General features: G+C 35.2%; 1 protein-coding gene across 1 annotated transcript; it reads right to left on the bottom strand.

Annotated features, from left to right (window-relative positions):
• Window positions 1-3,603: 3,603 nt before the first annotated feature.
• Window positions 3,604-16,833, bottom strand: LOC126832464 (lysosomal acid phosphatase). Its single transcript, XM_050563254.2, has 11 exons — window positions 16,694-16,833; window positions 14,548-14,643; window positions 14,051-14,137; window positions 12,331-12,483; window positions 11,343-11,438; window positions 10,260-10,349; window positions 9,637-9,760; window positions 8,999-9,081; window positions 6,767-6,947; window positions 6,244-6,366; window positions 3,604-5,394 (listed from the first exon to the last, which is right to left on the bottom strand). Exons 1-11 carry the CDS (start codon window positions 16,796-16,798, stop codon window positions 5,255-5,257), a joined length of 1,278 nt encoding a protein of 425 aa, XP_050419211.1. The 5' UTR covers window positions 16,799-16,833; the 3' UTR covers window positions 3,604-5,254.
• Between the last annotated feature and the right edge of the window lie 200 nt (window positions 16,834-17,033).

Genomic DNA, 17,033 nt, shown 5'->3' with positions numbered 1-17,033 from the left:
ATGGGCGTCTTATCTGACGGACCCATTTCACTCGCAAAGTGATACACCGTCAAAAGTGAAAATGGATGTTTTTGATTTTTGTCCTAATAATGAGTAATTGCTCCACCAATCCTCAGACATTCAGCAATTCGTCGTGGCATGCTCCTGAACCAACCGTCCAATGAGGATTTGGGGCAATCTGACCCACTCCTCTTGCAGTGCCACGGCCAATTCTTGCAGTGTTGTCGGTTGACGTTGACGTCGACGAACATGTCTCCCGATCAAATTAAACGTAACACACTAAAGCAAAGATACACAAAACAGTAAATCTTATGCAAGAACCGATAGGAAAGCAAACATGGATAGATAAACTAGCACGGGGCAGTTTTCATCAACCCTTCCTTGAAGTGTGAAATTTGACAATGAACCCCTCCCACGTGTATGGCGCTATTGCGTGGCGCATGTGCAGCTCAGTGGTTCTGTTGGGGCGATAAGTTCTTCATCTGTGAACATAGGATACTCTCTCAAATTGGACTAAGTCTATCAGTCGTTTACTTAAACGAAGAATTTATATACGTTTGTTAGTTGATACTAGGCCTAAATCTATTTTCAATGATGTTAGCACTGTTGAAAATCTCCACGCCCTACATGACAAGTATGTTATTGTACCGGCTGACAAAGCGTCCAATAACTTAGTGTTTATATGTAAACGATATTATTATGACTGCCTGTTCAAAGAACTTAAAACAAGTCCGTGCATTACCATGTTTTTATTAAGAACAGAATGAATAAAAACGGGGGAATGCACGGAATTTTTCTATTTTCCTCGTTTTCCCTTATCTAGTGACAGCCAATTCTATTTTTGAATTGTGAGATACCCTCTCACCGTCCCATATAATAACTTTTCAACTTCAACGGAATTATCAGTGAAATGAAATTCGATCGTTTGTCTGTTATCGCTCGTTACTTCAGTCAGTTGTATAGAAGGATAACTCGTGTTTGTCATGTTTAGCGTCACTTCACGTTTCTTCACGTGCTTGTTACACATCTCCCGTAGCAATGATCTTTGTGTTAAAATTATATTTGGAATGTATTTAACCAGTTCTATCACATATGTAATAATGACTGACACCAATATTGTCCTTTAAGGATTTTTTAGGAATCGGGCCCTGGTGTAATAAATACTAGTTCAGGAAGAACTGTAAAAATTCCTCAAAGACTTAATTATCCTTGATTGTGTTTAATGTTCCTATAACAGTAAGATTCTAGTATTATTGACAATTTAGTTAATTCATTTTTTTTCCTTACAGAAAGAAGGATGTTACAATATCAATATTTAAGTATTGTCCTAGTTTTATTTATTTGTATTGTGCATCACTATGTAGGCCTATTATTAATATACTGTATCACATCAGGGGAGTTAACTATGATTATTAAATATGTTAGAACTGTTATGGCTTCTTTCTTAAACACTAACTACCCAGCAACATATGCTAAACAGCAAAAAAATCGTCAGTACGATTTCAAAATCAGGGAGGCACTTTAATCAAATCATTCTAGAAAACGACTTACTAAATGGATCAAGGCAATTTATTGTGAACAGTATATTGACACATTAGTGATTAATTCATCACAATTCCAAGACAATACGAGAAGGTTTAGAGTCTGTACACAGTCTATACATCAGTATCTGGTGTGTCCACCGCGAGTGTCAATAACAGCAACGCAGCGTCTGTACACGAAGTGGACCATGAACGCCATTGGCACCTGGAACCACACTCTCAGAAAAGCTGGGCTTGGTCTCCTCTGAATTTCATCCCAAAGATGTTCAATCGGGTGTAAGTTCGGACTAAGGACTGGCCAGTGCATAACGTTGACACCGCTCTGCTGTAGAAAGTCCCGAGTCCTGCCATCTGCAGTTGATACGCATCTGTGAACAGAACAGTTCTCCATTGTAAGTGTCGCCAGTTCTGGTGTTGTTGGGCAAACTGTAGACGTTGACGTCGATGGCGAGGGGCGACGATCGGTCCACGGTAAGGTCTACGGCAATGGATGTTCTCTCTGGTGAGACGTCGACGCACTGTATCGGTACTGATGAGTCTTCCATGTGTCCCCACTGTCTGACGTGCTGTCTCAGATGCCTGTGTGAAGGGATTCTGCATGTGCTTTCGCACAACATGGCGGTCTTGTCGCCTTGTGGTAACCTCTGGTCTACCAATAAAAGGTATTGCCCAATAAGCGTCTCCGACGATCTAGACCGACGGACGGACGGACGGGGGCGACGACAATATACGACCACATTTCAATGTGGGCGTATAAAAAAGAAACGAAATATAGATCTGTATTTTAATCAGATTGCTTTAAATGGGAACGAAATATAAACTAAATATAAACTAAATATAAACTAAATAATGTAATAAGTTAACATCGATGTACTCCGATGATGCAATGGCTACGCCAATTCCTGACCGGGCATACGTACCTTCAAAGCTTCCACTGGTGACAAATATGTTTCGTCGTTTTTTCTTAAATACGACATGTATTTGTTTTTTCATCTTGAACCAAATTACCATACAATGGATTTACCATACACTTAATTATTCTTATTCGCCATACACACGTATATTTCATATTTACTATACTTTGCGCTATCTAGTAATGAAATATATGATAATGAATGAATATGAATTAATATCACAGTAGGTTTACATGTTAGTCAAATTTCAGTTTATTATAATGAGTCATCTTGATGAAATGAGTTTATGTTTCATGAAATATGATTCTCAAGTAAAGAGATTTGACATTCTAGTTTAAAATGGGATATAGGTTGGAATGAGGGTCATAAAACTTTTGAAAGGCCTGGCGTCAGCGTTGTTGTCGAATAAATTTAGATGTCAATGGTCAGTGAACAAGAGTATGCTACCGCCGCAATATACGTCCACATTCCTGTTCTGATTGATAGGGTACTTTTTGTCCCCCGCCTTTCGAAGAAAGCAGGGGACTATTAAAATGCGTTCGTCCGTCTGTCTGTCTGTTCGTCACACTTTTTGGGACACGTGGTTTCCCCCTTGTCCGTGATGCAGGACGGAGGACCTGACAAGGACAGCTGTCTTGTCCTTCGGATAGGGCGAAAAACCGAGGTCCCGTGTACACATTGGCGTGCACGTAAAAGATCCCTTGGCAGTTGGAATTCGATATAAGAGCTGGCCGTAGCGCCGCTGCCGGGGCAAAATTTCCCACATAGCATACTGTATGGCGTATGCCCGTCTTCATTAGTCCAGGTTAGGAGCAGAACAGTAGGACGTTAAACCCCATTTCATTTCATTTCATTTTTTGGGACACAATAACTCTCTTTCTAATTGAGCTAGAATGTTCAAACTTGGTGTAAGTGATTATTAGGTCAATGCCTTGATGGAATTCGCAGATGAGCACTTTCTGCTTAGGGTAAGCAGAGATAAGCAATTTGATTGGTTGATGCTTTGGGACACGATAACTTTAGTTCTAATTAAGTGAGAGTGATGAAACTTGGTGTATAGTTTCATTACATCAATACCTTAACTAAGTTCGATAATGGATGAAATGTTTCTAATCAAACAACTAGCAGCAAAATAGTTAACAAAATGATAATAATCAAAAATACCTTTTAATGAAAAAAATAGAATAAAAGCATTTTTACAGCATTTTTCTACATACATACAAACATATATATTAAAAACTATTGATAAAAATAAATAAAAGGTGCAGTTACTAAGAATTTACTTAAACTGAATGATTTGTCATTGTTGAACAAATCAGAATTTTAAAAGCAATCTTTCCATTGGACTAAAAACTAACAAATATTAGTATATATTTTTGGACCAGAAACTGATTGCCATTTTTAACTGAACTATCAATCAATATATATTTTAAAAGAACAAACAGTAAACCAATAAACAGTTACATAGTCAAAATGACAATCTAACATGCTATGAAACAATGACATAATGGTAATATATGTATAATTATTTAAGTAATGCATGTTCTTACATGAATACCCAAATTAAAATAGTGGCCATTTGAAGAAACAATTGGACCAGTAACTGTCTCATCTTGTTCTTGGGTTGACAAGCTTCGAAAAAAGCCTCAGGCTCTGTCAATTTAAGTACGATCAGCATAAAACTTGGCATGTTTGTTCCTTGGACAATTTTGCATCGACTGACAGACTTCGAATTTTGATATCATAAACATTTCCAATATGGCGGCGATAATGTCATGGTTGGTTCCTGATCCATAGTATGGTTATATGTGTTTAGTATTCATCACTGTAGATCAATTCAAGAAATGATTTAGAATATGAGCATTCAACATGAACACTATTTACACTGATTGACATAAAATGCATAAGTTGAAAATATATTACAAAATATTATGTCCTGCACTCCAAACAATAAGGGGGAATCAAGTCAGCATACACAAACGAATTCACTTGATGACCATGACTTCAGTGAAATCACGTGCTCAGTATGGGCTAATCCAAAATAAAATAAATTGAAAGTAGTCTATTTTTAGTAACAAGCTTATTGTCTGATGGCGACACATTTCTTTGTTCAAAATAAAAAGGGTTTTATCTCTTCGAAAGTATGTAATCATGCAATCTGATTAAAACACAGATCTTATTTCGTTTCGTTTTTTATAGTTCAAAATTTTGTTTTATTTGTCTTTACTACACTAGGATCTGGAAGAGTTGTTATCATTGACGTGTTCTCGATGGTGTGAGGTATTAGCCAATGAAACGGCCTGTTACGGCGAGCGTTAGGCGTGTTTTGCACGGAACTGTGGGTAATCCACTAGTAACATCAATGCTGATTTGTTAATCAAATGTCTGACATCATAGGTCAAAAGCCGCCCGTATGACCTCTGATGCGACCTATCGCTACAACCGATAAGATCTTCATGTAGTGTAGGCCATCGAAAGTATAAAAAACGAAACGAAATATAGATCTGTATTCATGAATATGCTAGAAAATAACAAGTAGATTCAAAGAGCCATAGAAACTTACTTTCTGGTGATGTATAACATGATAACTGGAATTTCATATTAAGACCCATATTTTGATATTAAACACTCACCCCATCCCCACCACTTTCTGAAGAACTAAATAACACTTGAATGCCACATATGCCCCCCATTTCATTACATAAGTCAGCCCTAGCCCTGACTTGATTGATAAAATGGATAAAACCAAAAAAAAAATTAAAAAAAAAAGTTAAAACCAAGTTTTAAAAAAATTCATAATCAGGAATCTTGGTAACCATTTTCTTCTAACAAACTGTATTTAGTAGTTTTTGTATTTTTCTGTCGACACTGACATATAAATATAATCATTGTCAATAGTAACACCATACCACCTAATATAGACATAATTGTCACTGCAACTGTAATAACAAATAATATAAATTACTGTCAACAACATATCACTTAAAATAGACAAAACATAGTTCCTGTAACCACATACCACCTGTAATAACAAATAATATAAATTACTGTCAACAACATACCACCTAAAATAGACAAAACATAGTTCCTGTAACCACATACCACCTAATATAGACAGGGCAAGGGGGGGGGGGTTTGGATGGCCAAATGGTTAGTGTGTCGCGTTGTACTATAAATTCATCACATGTGTGCTGTACCATAGGTCTATCATTGCGTCAACTGTCATGGGTTCGATTGCCCGGTTGTACGTGACAAGGAGTAGGGTCGCATGTCCCACCTCGTGGGTTTTCTCCAGATCCACCAGTTTCCTCCCACTGCTAAAGACCCCTACGCGCAAGCGATTTATTGAAATAAAATTGAACCATATGTTAGTCATAAAATAACCTAGTTCGTGTCAAGTGGACATTAAACCCCATTTCTCTCTCTCCCCTAATATAGATATAATCGTCACTGTAACTGTTAACTTATCGTAATTTGATTCTCATGGAAGTTTCTACAGGTCTGGAAATTATGATATTAGTAGTAACCCCCAGCCCTAACATTTTGAACTTAAAAATATTAATAAAAAACACTAATAAAAAAAAAATCATATGTGTGCCAGACAAAATGACAAGACACCAGTGGGGTTATACCTGACAAAGCTGTAATTTGTGCCTGACAATATCTGTGAAAGGTATCTTATTTCAAGGCATGGCTTGTAGACAAAGGAAGTTGATATATATATTAGTATATAACTGGTATTATCAGCCAACTTATTTTTTTAAATGTCTAAAATAGGTTTTTTTTACCTTTACTGAATTCTACTGGATTTTGACCATGTTGATTAATACTACACTCTTTCTCCCAGTCTACAGGAATTCTATCTTTAGTTATAGCAATAAACTGATCAACTGGACATCGGAAATCACAACCTGAACATAGAAATAAAAGATAGACATTTGTCAGTCAAAACATGAAATGAAATGGGTTTAACGCCCTACTGCACCAACAGTTTAATGAAGATGGGTGAAAGCCATAAAGTGTGGTTGGAGTGGAATTTAGCCCAAGAAGCAGCCCTAGAGTTTACTCTTATTTAGAATTCCAACTGTCAACACCAACATGTACACAGGATCTCGGTTTTTCATCACACCTGAACAACTAGATGCTGCCTTGCCAGATACTCTGTCCTGCACCACTGACAAGAGGAAAATCCAGTGAAACTTTCTCAGCACACACCAGGATTGAACCCTTACCTGCTGGTTAGTAAGCTAGCACCTTTCTCACTGAACCACCATAGCTTTCTGGGTAGTAAGTAATAAATATAATATTTACCTGGTAATGTAAGATTATGTATTGATGTAGTATTAGGCCAGGTATTATTTTTATAATAACTATATATAAAATATTGGTTATTTTCTTCATGTAGTTCTATAATAACTGTTGCTGTATATGGTGGACTCTCTAGGTTATAAACCTGCATAGCATTTAACAAGGCAGCTACTGTCGTATCGTGCTGAAAAATAGCAATCAATCTTCTTAATATAGGGCGGAGTTATCAGGCTTTGAAATTTTCACAATATAGTGAAAATGTGGCAATATAAAACATTCTCAATAATTGGTGTACATTCATATTCCACCTGGAAATAAAATGAAATGGGGTTTAACGTCCTACTGTTCTGCTCCGACCTGGGCTAATGAAGACGGACATACGCCATACAGTGTGCTATGAGGGAAATCTTGCCCGGACAGTGGCACTACGACCTACTCTCATATCTAATTCCAACTACCAAGGAATCTTTTAAGTGCACGCCAATATTTACACAGGACATTGGTTTTTCGTCCCATCCGAACAACAAGACAGCTGCCCTTGTCAGGCCCTCCCTTCTGCATCACTGACAAGGGGAAACCATGCCAGTAAATCTGGGTGAACTTAGTAGGGACTGAACACCTGACCTCAAGGCTAGCGAGCCAGTGTCTTACCCACCGTTACCCCTGGTTACATAAACTAATGAAACCAGCAGTGTATAGCAGACTCAGTTATAGTGCTCCTACGGTTAGGACTTTTTGTTATTCGAATAGCCGTAACTATTAACCGGTTAGTAACCGTTAACCGTATGGTATCAATTTTAAACATAAAACAGAGCTTGTCAGGAGCTACGAGTCATTACTCGGGCGCACGCTATACTCGCGTTATAAAAGGCATTACACGCGCAAAAATTTCAGGAATTTTTTCAGACATGTACAATTCTTTAATGAAAATTTAAACTATCTAAGGCCGTAGCTATTTATTTACCTGGTTAACTTGGTTCATTTGAAACATTTTTTTAATTCAATATAACGATAATATACAAAACAATACTCAATTTCCCTTCGTACGTGACAAACGGCGATAATATTACGATTACACAATGTTACTAAGAATAGAATAAAGTAAATTAGAAGGCGTCTATTGATTGGACAATAAAGAAATAATTCCTCGCTTGCAAGTAGAATTTTATGATTGGTTAATTTAACTGAAAACCAAAGTAGAATTCATTCGAGAAATTACGAGATATGAAACGTGTTCAATGCCGTAACGAATCTAGTATAATGTCATTTTCTAGCCTTTATGATTATATTTTGAATGGTGGTTACGTTTTGAAGTAAATAATAAAAAAGGTAGAATATAGTTAGAAATGCCGAGAAGTATTTAGATTGGATTAACAATAGCAAAAGTCGAACAAGGTCCGTTGACTTTGCCGTATGACTACGACGAGTGCTATTAATAGTATCATTGTTTAGCAGTCGACATCGTTGAACGACTGTTACATTCTAAAATTTTCAAACATCAAATACAAAATTACAACGGGCAAGTTTTGTTATAAAGAGGAATATAATCAGACACAACTCTATGTAATGGGGGACATCTCCGAATAACCGTACCGTTGAATTCAAACCGTTTAACCGTCCAGTTCTAACCGTTTACGGCTATCCGACTAATCGTAGGAGCACTACTCAGTTATTAAATATGCAACCCTGATTGACAGTCATAAATAATACTGGATAATCATACACTACTATAAACACCATGATAAGACAATTGATGATATAAATGTGGAGCCTTGAAATATGATATTTGTGATAGGTTAATTAGCCACATGATTTTTTGACAAAATAAAAACAGTTGCTTTCAATTACTCAGTAAAAATTTGATTCTTCTGAAATGATCCCTTTTTAAACCATTGAAATATTTGAACCATTTGCTTTGCATGAGAGAAACTCATTGGGATCTAGAGCATGGGATATGTATATTGCGATTTCAAAATTTCTTCCATCTACCAAACAATAATATGCTGATTATTTGATGATTATTCAATAAACACTCTGAATATTTGAATCACAAAAATTGTTTGAGCACTAACTAAAACTATGAAGTATTGTTTTGTACTTTAAACAATATAGCCTTGCTTTTATGCTGTAAAGAATAGGATGTTTTATTTCATACTATAGCCTTCTATAGAAAGTGGTCTCAATCCATAAAATACAGTTTGATTGTGATTTAAATATTTATAATTGATGTCTTACCCCTGAATACATCATCATTTTATAATCTAATTGTCCAGCTATCTTCATCTGAATATTGTTGACAATTTGACCCAAGATTGGACCTGAAATATTAAACATTTGGCCATTATTAATCATACATTATGCAAGAGCTAAATCTGCCCATTGCAGGTCTTTCTTTAGGTCTGAAATGTTATCTAAATTATTAATTAGACATTAATTAACTTATCCAGACCATAATCAACTCTCAATGTCATCGCGAGCCTGCGATATTTACTGGATTTGAATCCAATCTGCTGCTCAATGCTCATTGTTGATTCAATCCAAAAATGGATAATCAAGACTATGTCAAGACCAGGCCTAAAATTCAAAAGCTAATATCTTGGTTCAGAGTAGATCAATAAGATTGCAGTACTATGACCTAATCTTATTTCGAATTCCAATTGTAAAGGATTCTTTTTGTCACAATTGGAATTTAAAAGAGTTCCTTGACAATGAATTAAAACAAACATAATTGCCTGCATCTCCACAGTTTGCATTCAGCAGGTTAAAAAATAAGAATTGTTCTGGCCGTCATAATAGTGACAACCTACTGTCACACCTTCCAGTGATCGTTAGGACCAATTTAATAATTAAGTATGCACTACAATGATACTTACCTCCCTTTAATTTACTAACTGTTCTACCACCAAATAGAAGATCAAAACCCCACTTTTCTAAATCTCGTAGTTTATTATAAATTGTATTATTAACCCACGGAGCCCACGTTTTATTATGTCTTTGCTAGAAATAGAGAAAATGATCATCTTCATTTAATGCTTAGTTAGCAATTCAAACCATATGTTCAAAATAGATTTGGTCTGAATAAACTTCATAGCACATTTAACAAATAAAAAAAAAAGGCTAATGGTTCGATTCATTTTAATCAAGAATATGAAATTGTAGAATTCCGAGTGTTTGCAAATATCCTCCATGTGTTAAAAATATAATATTAGATTTGACAAGGTTTTTGATATATTCAGCACAAACACAGAACTGTTTATAGAATTTGACTAATCTTAAATTTGAGATTTGTAGCATGGATTGTGAATAAAAGGCGTTTAACCCAAGGTGTTTAATGGAGGTCTGGAGTAGAAACCGATATATAAATCACCCCACATCTCTGTAAGCCCTCTGATCTCCAGATCATTCAGAGACTTGCCACTATTTATAACCCCATCTTTTCACAATTCCTTGACTACAATAAGTCAAAATTCTATTAAATACTATTAAGAAAACTAACCTCACATAGCAGAGTATCAGCTACTTGCCATATTGTTTCTATAGTCTCTTTTGACTGGCCACTTTTTTGGGATACAAATTCATAAAAACCCTGGAATGAAATGAAATGTTTTTCAAAATACCTCACAAAATTAGAAAAGAATTACTTGGGAATTGAATCGATTAATAAAACGAAGAAAAAGACTGGAATGGAGTTTAATGCACATTCGACACAAACACAGCTATATCTTTATTACATAATTTGACATGTGTCAAGCTTCCTTTAGCACCAGGTGAAAAACAGAGATTCCATAGAAAATGCACACTATAATTACAAGAGATATATGACAGAATAACTGACAAGCAAAACATACAGCAAACAGTATAATCGCATAGAGTCCATACCAGTGTTATTGGTAAAACCAATTTCAAATACTTTTAGTAAAACTATAGACTGATACAAATAACGATAGTGATAATTTGTATACAAAATAGTTAGACACATTAAAGAAGCATTATGTAAGATTTAGATAAAGAGCTGACACGTCCCACTATAATAGTTTAAAAACTGATAATGAAAAATAAATATATTGAAAATTTCAGTCAAATTATTTCATTTTAAGTTATGGCTGTTTTAAGAAAAGCAGAGTCTCTAGTGTCACTGCCACTGTTTAATTAAATTATTATATCACGATCTTGTTTCAATCCATTGAAAATCACAACAATGCGATATTCTTGAGAGTTGATTATGGTCTTGTCATGCTAATAAATGTCTAATTATTCATATAATATTTGAGGCCAAAATAAAGACCTGCAATAGGTAGATTTACCTCTTACATAATGCATCTTTAAGCTTAACCATGTTATTGTTGTATAACATTGTTTATGATTGACGATGGATCAGTGTTTACCAAAACTTTACTTCAAATGTCAGAAATGAACGCTGGTTGCCATTTTGATATCTTACTAAGTGTTCCAATATTGTCATCAATGATTGGCACCTCTCTGATAAAAATAGACATTAAAAGTACTAATTATTTTGTAAATGACCATTGTTGTCTGATTCCGAGTGGATTCTAATGATTTCAGCAACAGAAGTTTTTACCTTGTTTTCTATTTCTTCTTTTTTAACTACTGGTGATTTTAATGATTGGTGATATAGTTGATCATATTTAGGACATGCTCTTTGTAAACTTATCAACTGAACATAAATAAAAACATTACTAACACATTTTAAACAGGAAAACATTTTCCAAAATATATTACACCCATCTAGAATGGCAAGCCATAATGGTAACAAGGTAGAATTTTAAAGAAATATATGAGTAAATTTTCCAAAATAAGCTCCTGCATCCAGGATTCCATGGTAGGTTCTATGACCTTCACTGTAACTTGGTCATACATGGCCATTAAGTGTAGAGATGTACATAAAAAAAGCATTTTGATTGGTCAAGAATGGTAAAGCCGTTTCATAATGTTCACCTTGAAAGTCCCTTGGGCCTCTTGTAGTCCATATTTCACAATTAAGTGTACACCAGGGTGGAATGAGGAAAACAATTTTTTGAATGATAGCTCAGCTAAGTCAATGATCATAAAATGGCTATGATTGTAGTAGCATATTGTTGCTATGACTGTATGGCCTACTATTTTATCAAATTCTTTTACGCGCACGCCAATGTGTACACAGGACCTCCAAACGATTATATTTATGTTGTCCTTTGCCAAGCACTCTGCCCTGCACCACTGACAAGGGGGAACAATGCCTGAAAATCCAGATGAACTTTGTCAGCCAACACAAGTATCATAATTACATTATAAGAGAGAGAGAAATGGGGTTTCATGTCCACTCACTACAAGCTAGGTCATTTTGGGAAAAGTTTACAACGGGTAAAGCTGCTGCTGCCTGTGCAGCATACTATATACCCATCTTCATTAGCTCGATTGGTGCAGAAAGGTTAGGGAGAGAGAAATAGGGTTTAACGTCCACTCGACACAAACTAGGTCACTTTGGAACTAACATATGGATTCAATTTTATTTCAATAACTCGCTTGCACGTAGGGGTCTTTAATAGCAGGAGGAAACCGGAACTTACATTATCTAGTGGTTCTGGTATTGTATGGACTGGTATTGGTTGCCATGTTATATTCGTGTTCCATTCTTCATCACTGTTTGGATAATACAAACCAGCTAGATTACTGTACGCTGACATTAAACATCGATCTACATTAGAACTATTGATGTATATCTGTAATAAAATTAAACATCAGAACTATTGATGTATATCTGTAATATAATTAAACATCGATTTACATTAGAACTATTGACGTATATCTGTAATAAAATTATATACCAGCTTCAACATTATATAACTTTCAATCATGCGACACTTTGAAATGTTTCCCAAACAACTAGTTTGTCTCAAGTCTTCATTAGACAGATTGGTGCATAAAAATATTATGTTAAACCCCTTTCCATTTTAATTGTGCAAAGAAGAGAGGAAATTAACAGAATATTAATCTTTAGATTCTGCTGAACAATTATTACAGTTATCTAAATTAGGACAAGTCAATTAATATCTGATCTTTAATTCGATCATCTGGTTTTAATTTTGGTTGACCTACACTACATGTACATGAGATCTGAGTTCTGACTACTTCATTTAAATTCTGTGTTCTCTTTCAAGTCTATCTGTAGATGCTCACAGATGCTGTGATTGGTTAAAATCATTTTTTTGTCCAAACCAAAGAATATTTTCATTACCCAGTAGTTAAATGAAAGATCAGTTAGGTAAACTGAACACATAATTTTAAAGATGTTATTAGATTTTATAGTATAGTTCATAGGAAAAACATAAACATACAAAAATCAAAAGTACATGTAGTCTCCAATTGCAATTAAGTGTCTATAAAGAGCAAAAAGGTCTAACTTGAGACGATCCTTGGTTTCCCAGGTGGTATATTTCCGTTCCGCTCCAATAACCCCTGTATTGTGGTAAGCGTACACAATGACACTAAAACTGGTATGTAAACTGTTTTTGATTGGTTCGTATAATAAATCTACATGGCCAATGAAATCATCAAGGGCAGATAATCGGAAATTGTGAATACTCCATGAATTGACCCATGGGTTAGTGCCACTTAGTGGAGAAGAATGGAACTATGTCACTGGGGATACTGAGGATGACTAACATGGTTATCATCATTATATGTTAATATGAGTGATTCTACCACAACAGCTACATTCCAACCTAATCATTATATATCCATTTAAAGTATCTATTAAATTTTAACCCTCCGGATAATAACTTAAAATCTAAATCTTGTGTCAATGCAAGTAGTATGACTTGACAAGCAGGAAAAACAGTGTAATTTAATGTAATATGAATGACATAGTACTAATAATCCATTATTCTTTATAAGATTTTTATTGACAGTCTGATAATAAAGCAGACAGAATTCATTTACCACCTGTGATTTGCAGAGATTGGTTGTTTTAAAGAAACCTGGTAATCAGTATCAATAGACTAATACATCCAGGCATTCAACAGAGGATGCATGAATTATACAAGGACTGCAATTATTCAATGGATGCTTTATGAGGATGCTTGGTATTCAATAATAATACCAAAAATATATGTAAATAACAACCAATCAATAACACTAGTTAGAATTTATCTTGTATTTTAATATTCTAGAAAGAATTGAAATGGGGTTTAACGTTCTACTCTACAGTTCAGCTCCAAACTGGGCTAAGGAAGACAGAATATTCTAGAAAACTGAAAGAAAAATTCAAGAAATATAAAATTGACTTACCTCTGAAAAGATATAGGATTCATTTAGGAATCCATTGTATCGTTCTCTAAAATATTTACCCAAGTTATACTGTTGTCGCATTCCAATCTGGAATATAATGGTTATGTTTACGACGCTTTGAATTATGGAAAAATAAACTTAAAAACTGTTGTTTTTTTTTAATGTGTAGAGTTTATATTCAGATGTCTATGTCTGGTGATATTATGTCTGACTTTAGGACCAGAAATTGTGCCCCAAACATACTCATCTTCTTTTTGTTCTTCCTGGGGGTGACACGCTTCGAAAAAGTGCAAGGTTCTGTCAATTCAAATATGACTGACATGAACTTGGCATGCATGTGCCTAGGACAATTGTAAATCGATTGACAGAATTCCAATTTTTGATAAGACGTTACAGTTCCAAGATGTCATGCTCCGTTGCTTGTCCATAGTACGCTTGTGCTCATGTAAAAAAAAATTCCCTTTCAAGAAATTTACATGCCATGTGGATGTACTCACTTTGCTAAGATATCCAAATCCCTGTGGCCAGCTACTGAGTGTATTAGGATCTGTTTTAAAGATCTTCACAGGACTTCTATCTCCATGACGATACAACTGTAAACAAAACAAAATACAATAATGATATAAAGAATAGAGGTGCAGATCCTTTAAAATACATGAATCTGTCTTTGTTACACATCATGTTAAGACAGGTCGAATCGGAGAACACACCTAAACTCGCAATTAAAGACCATTGGTACATAGCTGATGGGGAGAAAGAAAGAAGGTTTTGGTAGCTTTAAACCATAATTAATGGAAATCTACTGTAAAGCCTTATTGCTCCGCTGGAAACTGCAAGGACAAAAGAAGAAGTAAAAAAGTCAATGAACAAATACTTTGGATTGAAAACTAAAGAATGATTGTAATTAATAACAATGGCTTAAATTAGACGATTGATCAGGAAGTAATCCGATTTTCTTTATGTAGGTCGGGGGAGGGGTGTGTGTGGATGGCTGAATGGTTAGCACATGCACGCTAGGACCTGGAAGAGTTGTTCTATAACATACATTACATAATTAATAAGAATTTACAATTATGATATATTATAGTGACACCATGTGTTAATAATAATTTATCACATTAAAACTGATATCAACATTCCCATTTAAAATAAATACAGATAAGCTAATCAAGCGGTGTTTTTAACTTGTAACAGCCATCAAATGACATTCATAATTACGGTGCATTACAGGTTCTCTTCTGTTTTAAAATGTCGAGCATAGCTAGCCTTTAACACTTCGATTTAAAAGAGACCATTTGTGCCTGTGTCCGGTAGGATTATATGCTTAATTGTAGTTGATGTAATAATTAACATCAATTGTTTTGAAGAAATAATTTACAGATTTTGCTTATTCACATAATTGCATCTTCCAGAAAGAACTATATCTATTAGTACTCATATCTCGAGACATGCAGGGTTGAGAGATCAATTTTATTATCTAGTATTAGCGCAGCAGAAGAGAGGAATAAAAAATTTAGCTTAATATTTAAGACTAAAAATAGTTATATTTCTAGTCATATGGCATGTACATCTAGTATGCATTGCGTAGACATACATCTGGATGTATGTTTTATTAACAATTTGATAATTACTATATTTAATTTGTTAAATGTTGCCCTATGGCTATAGTCTATAGTGGCTACAGTAACCGCCAGAGATGTGCTGCCCTTCCCTTGTCCAAACAGATCCAGCGATACTAAATACCAATTGCTCTCAATGTATGTAGCCTATATGCACCACCGATCAATCCCCCTTGGCCTTGATTGGTGGCTCTCAGTCTCAGAGGGACAGGACACCAGTTTTAAAAGGCTGCTGGTGATTGACTGATTGTGGCTGGTATTGAATTTTCTCTCATTTGGATTCGATTTTTAAAAAGTTCGCAGTTTGCAACCATTTATAAACACAATTCTGCATTTAGCCCTGTATTAAAATTAAAAGGGACAGACCTGCTAGTTCCATATTCAGAATCATTTAATCTGGCTTTATTCCATTTATTTCGTTAAATCAATTTAGGAAGAAAAAAAAATCGTTGATTGCAATACAGGCAATGGGAATATTTCTAGTCAAGGACTAAGCTTATACACTAGCCATTATCACGAACCCTATTGACATCTATTCTGTCCCTAGTAACTCCCTTGGCCAGGCTTACACCGATGCCACGGCCAGTGTATAAACCTTCTCGTTCTTAGGGTTGTGTCAGTTATTTCTTAAGAACAGAATCGAATAAAAGTGGGCAGGTACCGTACCCTTTGTAAGGTAACCTAGTCAATTTTGCTACTTGTTTTTCTTTACCCATAGGTCGTTTAATTCATGATTGTTGCTAACCCACGTTCTTGTTCAAATCTTCTAGACTTTATATAATCCCCACCCTAAGTTTGGTCTGCCTACACTACTTCGGAGACCCCAGCACGTCTGCAATCGACTGTTATGATAGTTTGGCCAAGTTTACACTGGGTTTAACGTTTTCTTTGGCCTACTGTTCTGCTACGCCTCAACTGATTGGGCTAATCAAAATCAAAGTTTACTAAGTGAAGTCTATATCATCAGTCTATCTCTTTGAGTCTTTGTCAACTTCATTGACTTTAACTCAAGTTCAATACTTACTACATTAGTTAGACGTAGTGTGTTGAGATTCACGGTACCGCAATCTTGTATACATAATATTACTAGCAAAATACAAAATAACTTCGTTATTATTAGTTTCTCCATGATCGTTACTCTAACTCTGACTTCTATCACTGCTGCTGACTGACTGGAGCTAAAAATAGATATCACGTGACATTACCCAGAATCCAATAATATAAAACGAAACGAAAAAGTAAAATAAACACCCGCTTCATTTCGTGAGAGAGAGAGAGAGAGAGAGAGAGAGAGAGAGATGGGGTTTAACTTCGGGAATAACATATGGTTCAATTTTATATCAATAATTTGCTTGCGTAGGGGT

This window comes from Patella vulgata, chromosome 9 (genome assembly GCF_932274485.2).
Source record: "Patella vulgata chromosome 9, xgPatVulg1.2, whole genome shotgun sequence".
Taxonomy (NCBI): Eukaryota; Metazoa; Mollusca; class Gastropoda; family Patellidae; genus Patella; species Patella vulgata.
This window is presented reverse-complemented; position numbering and strand designations above follow the sequence as displayed.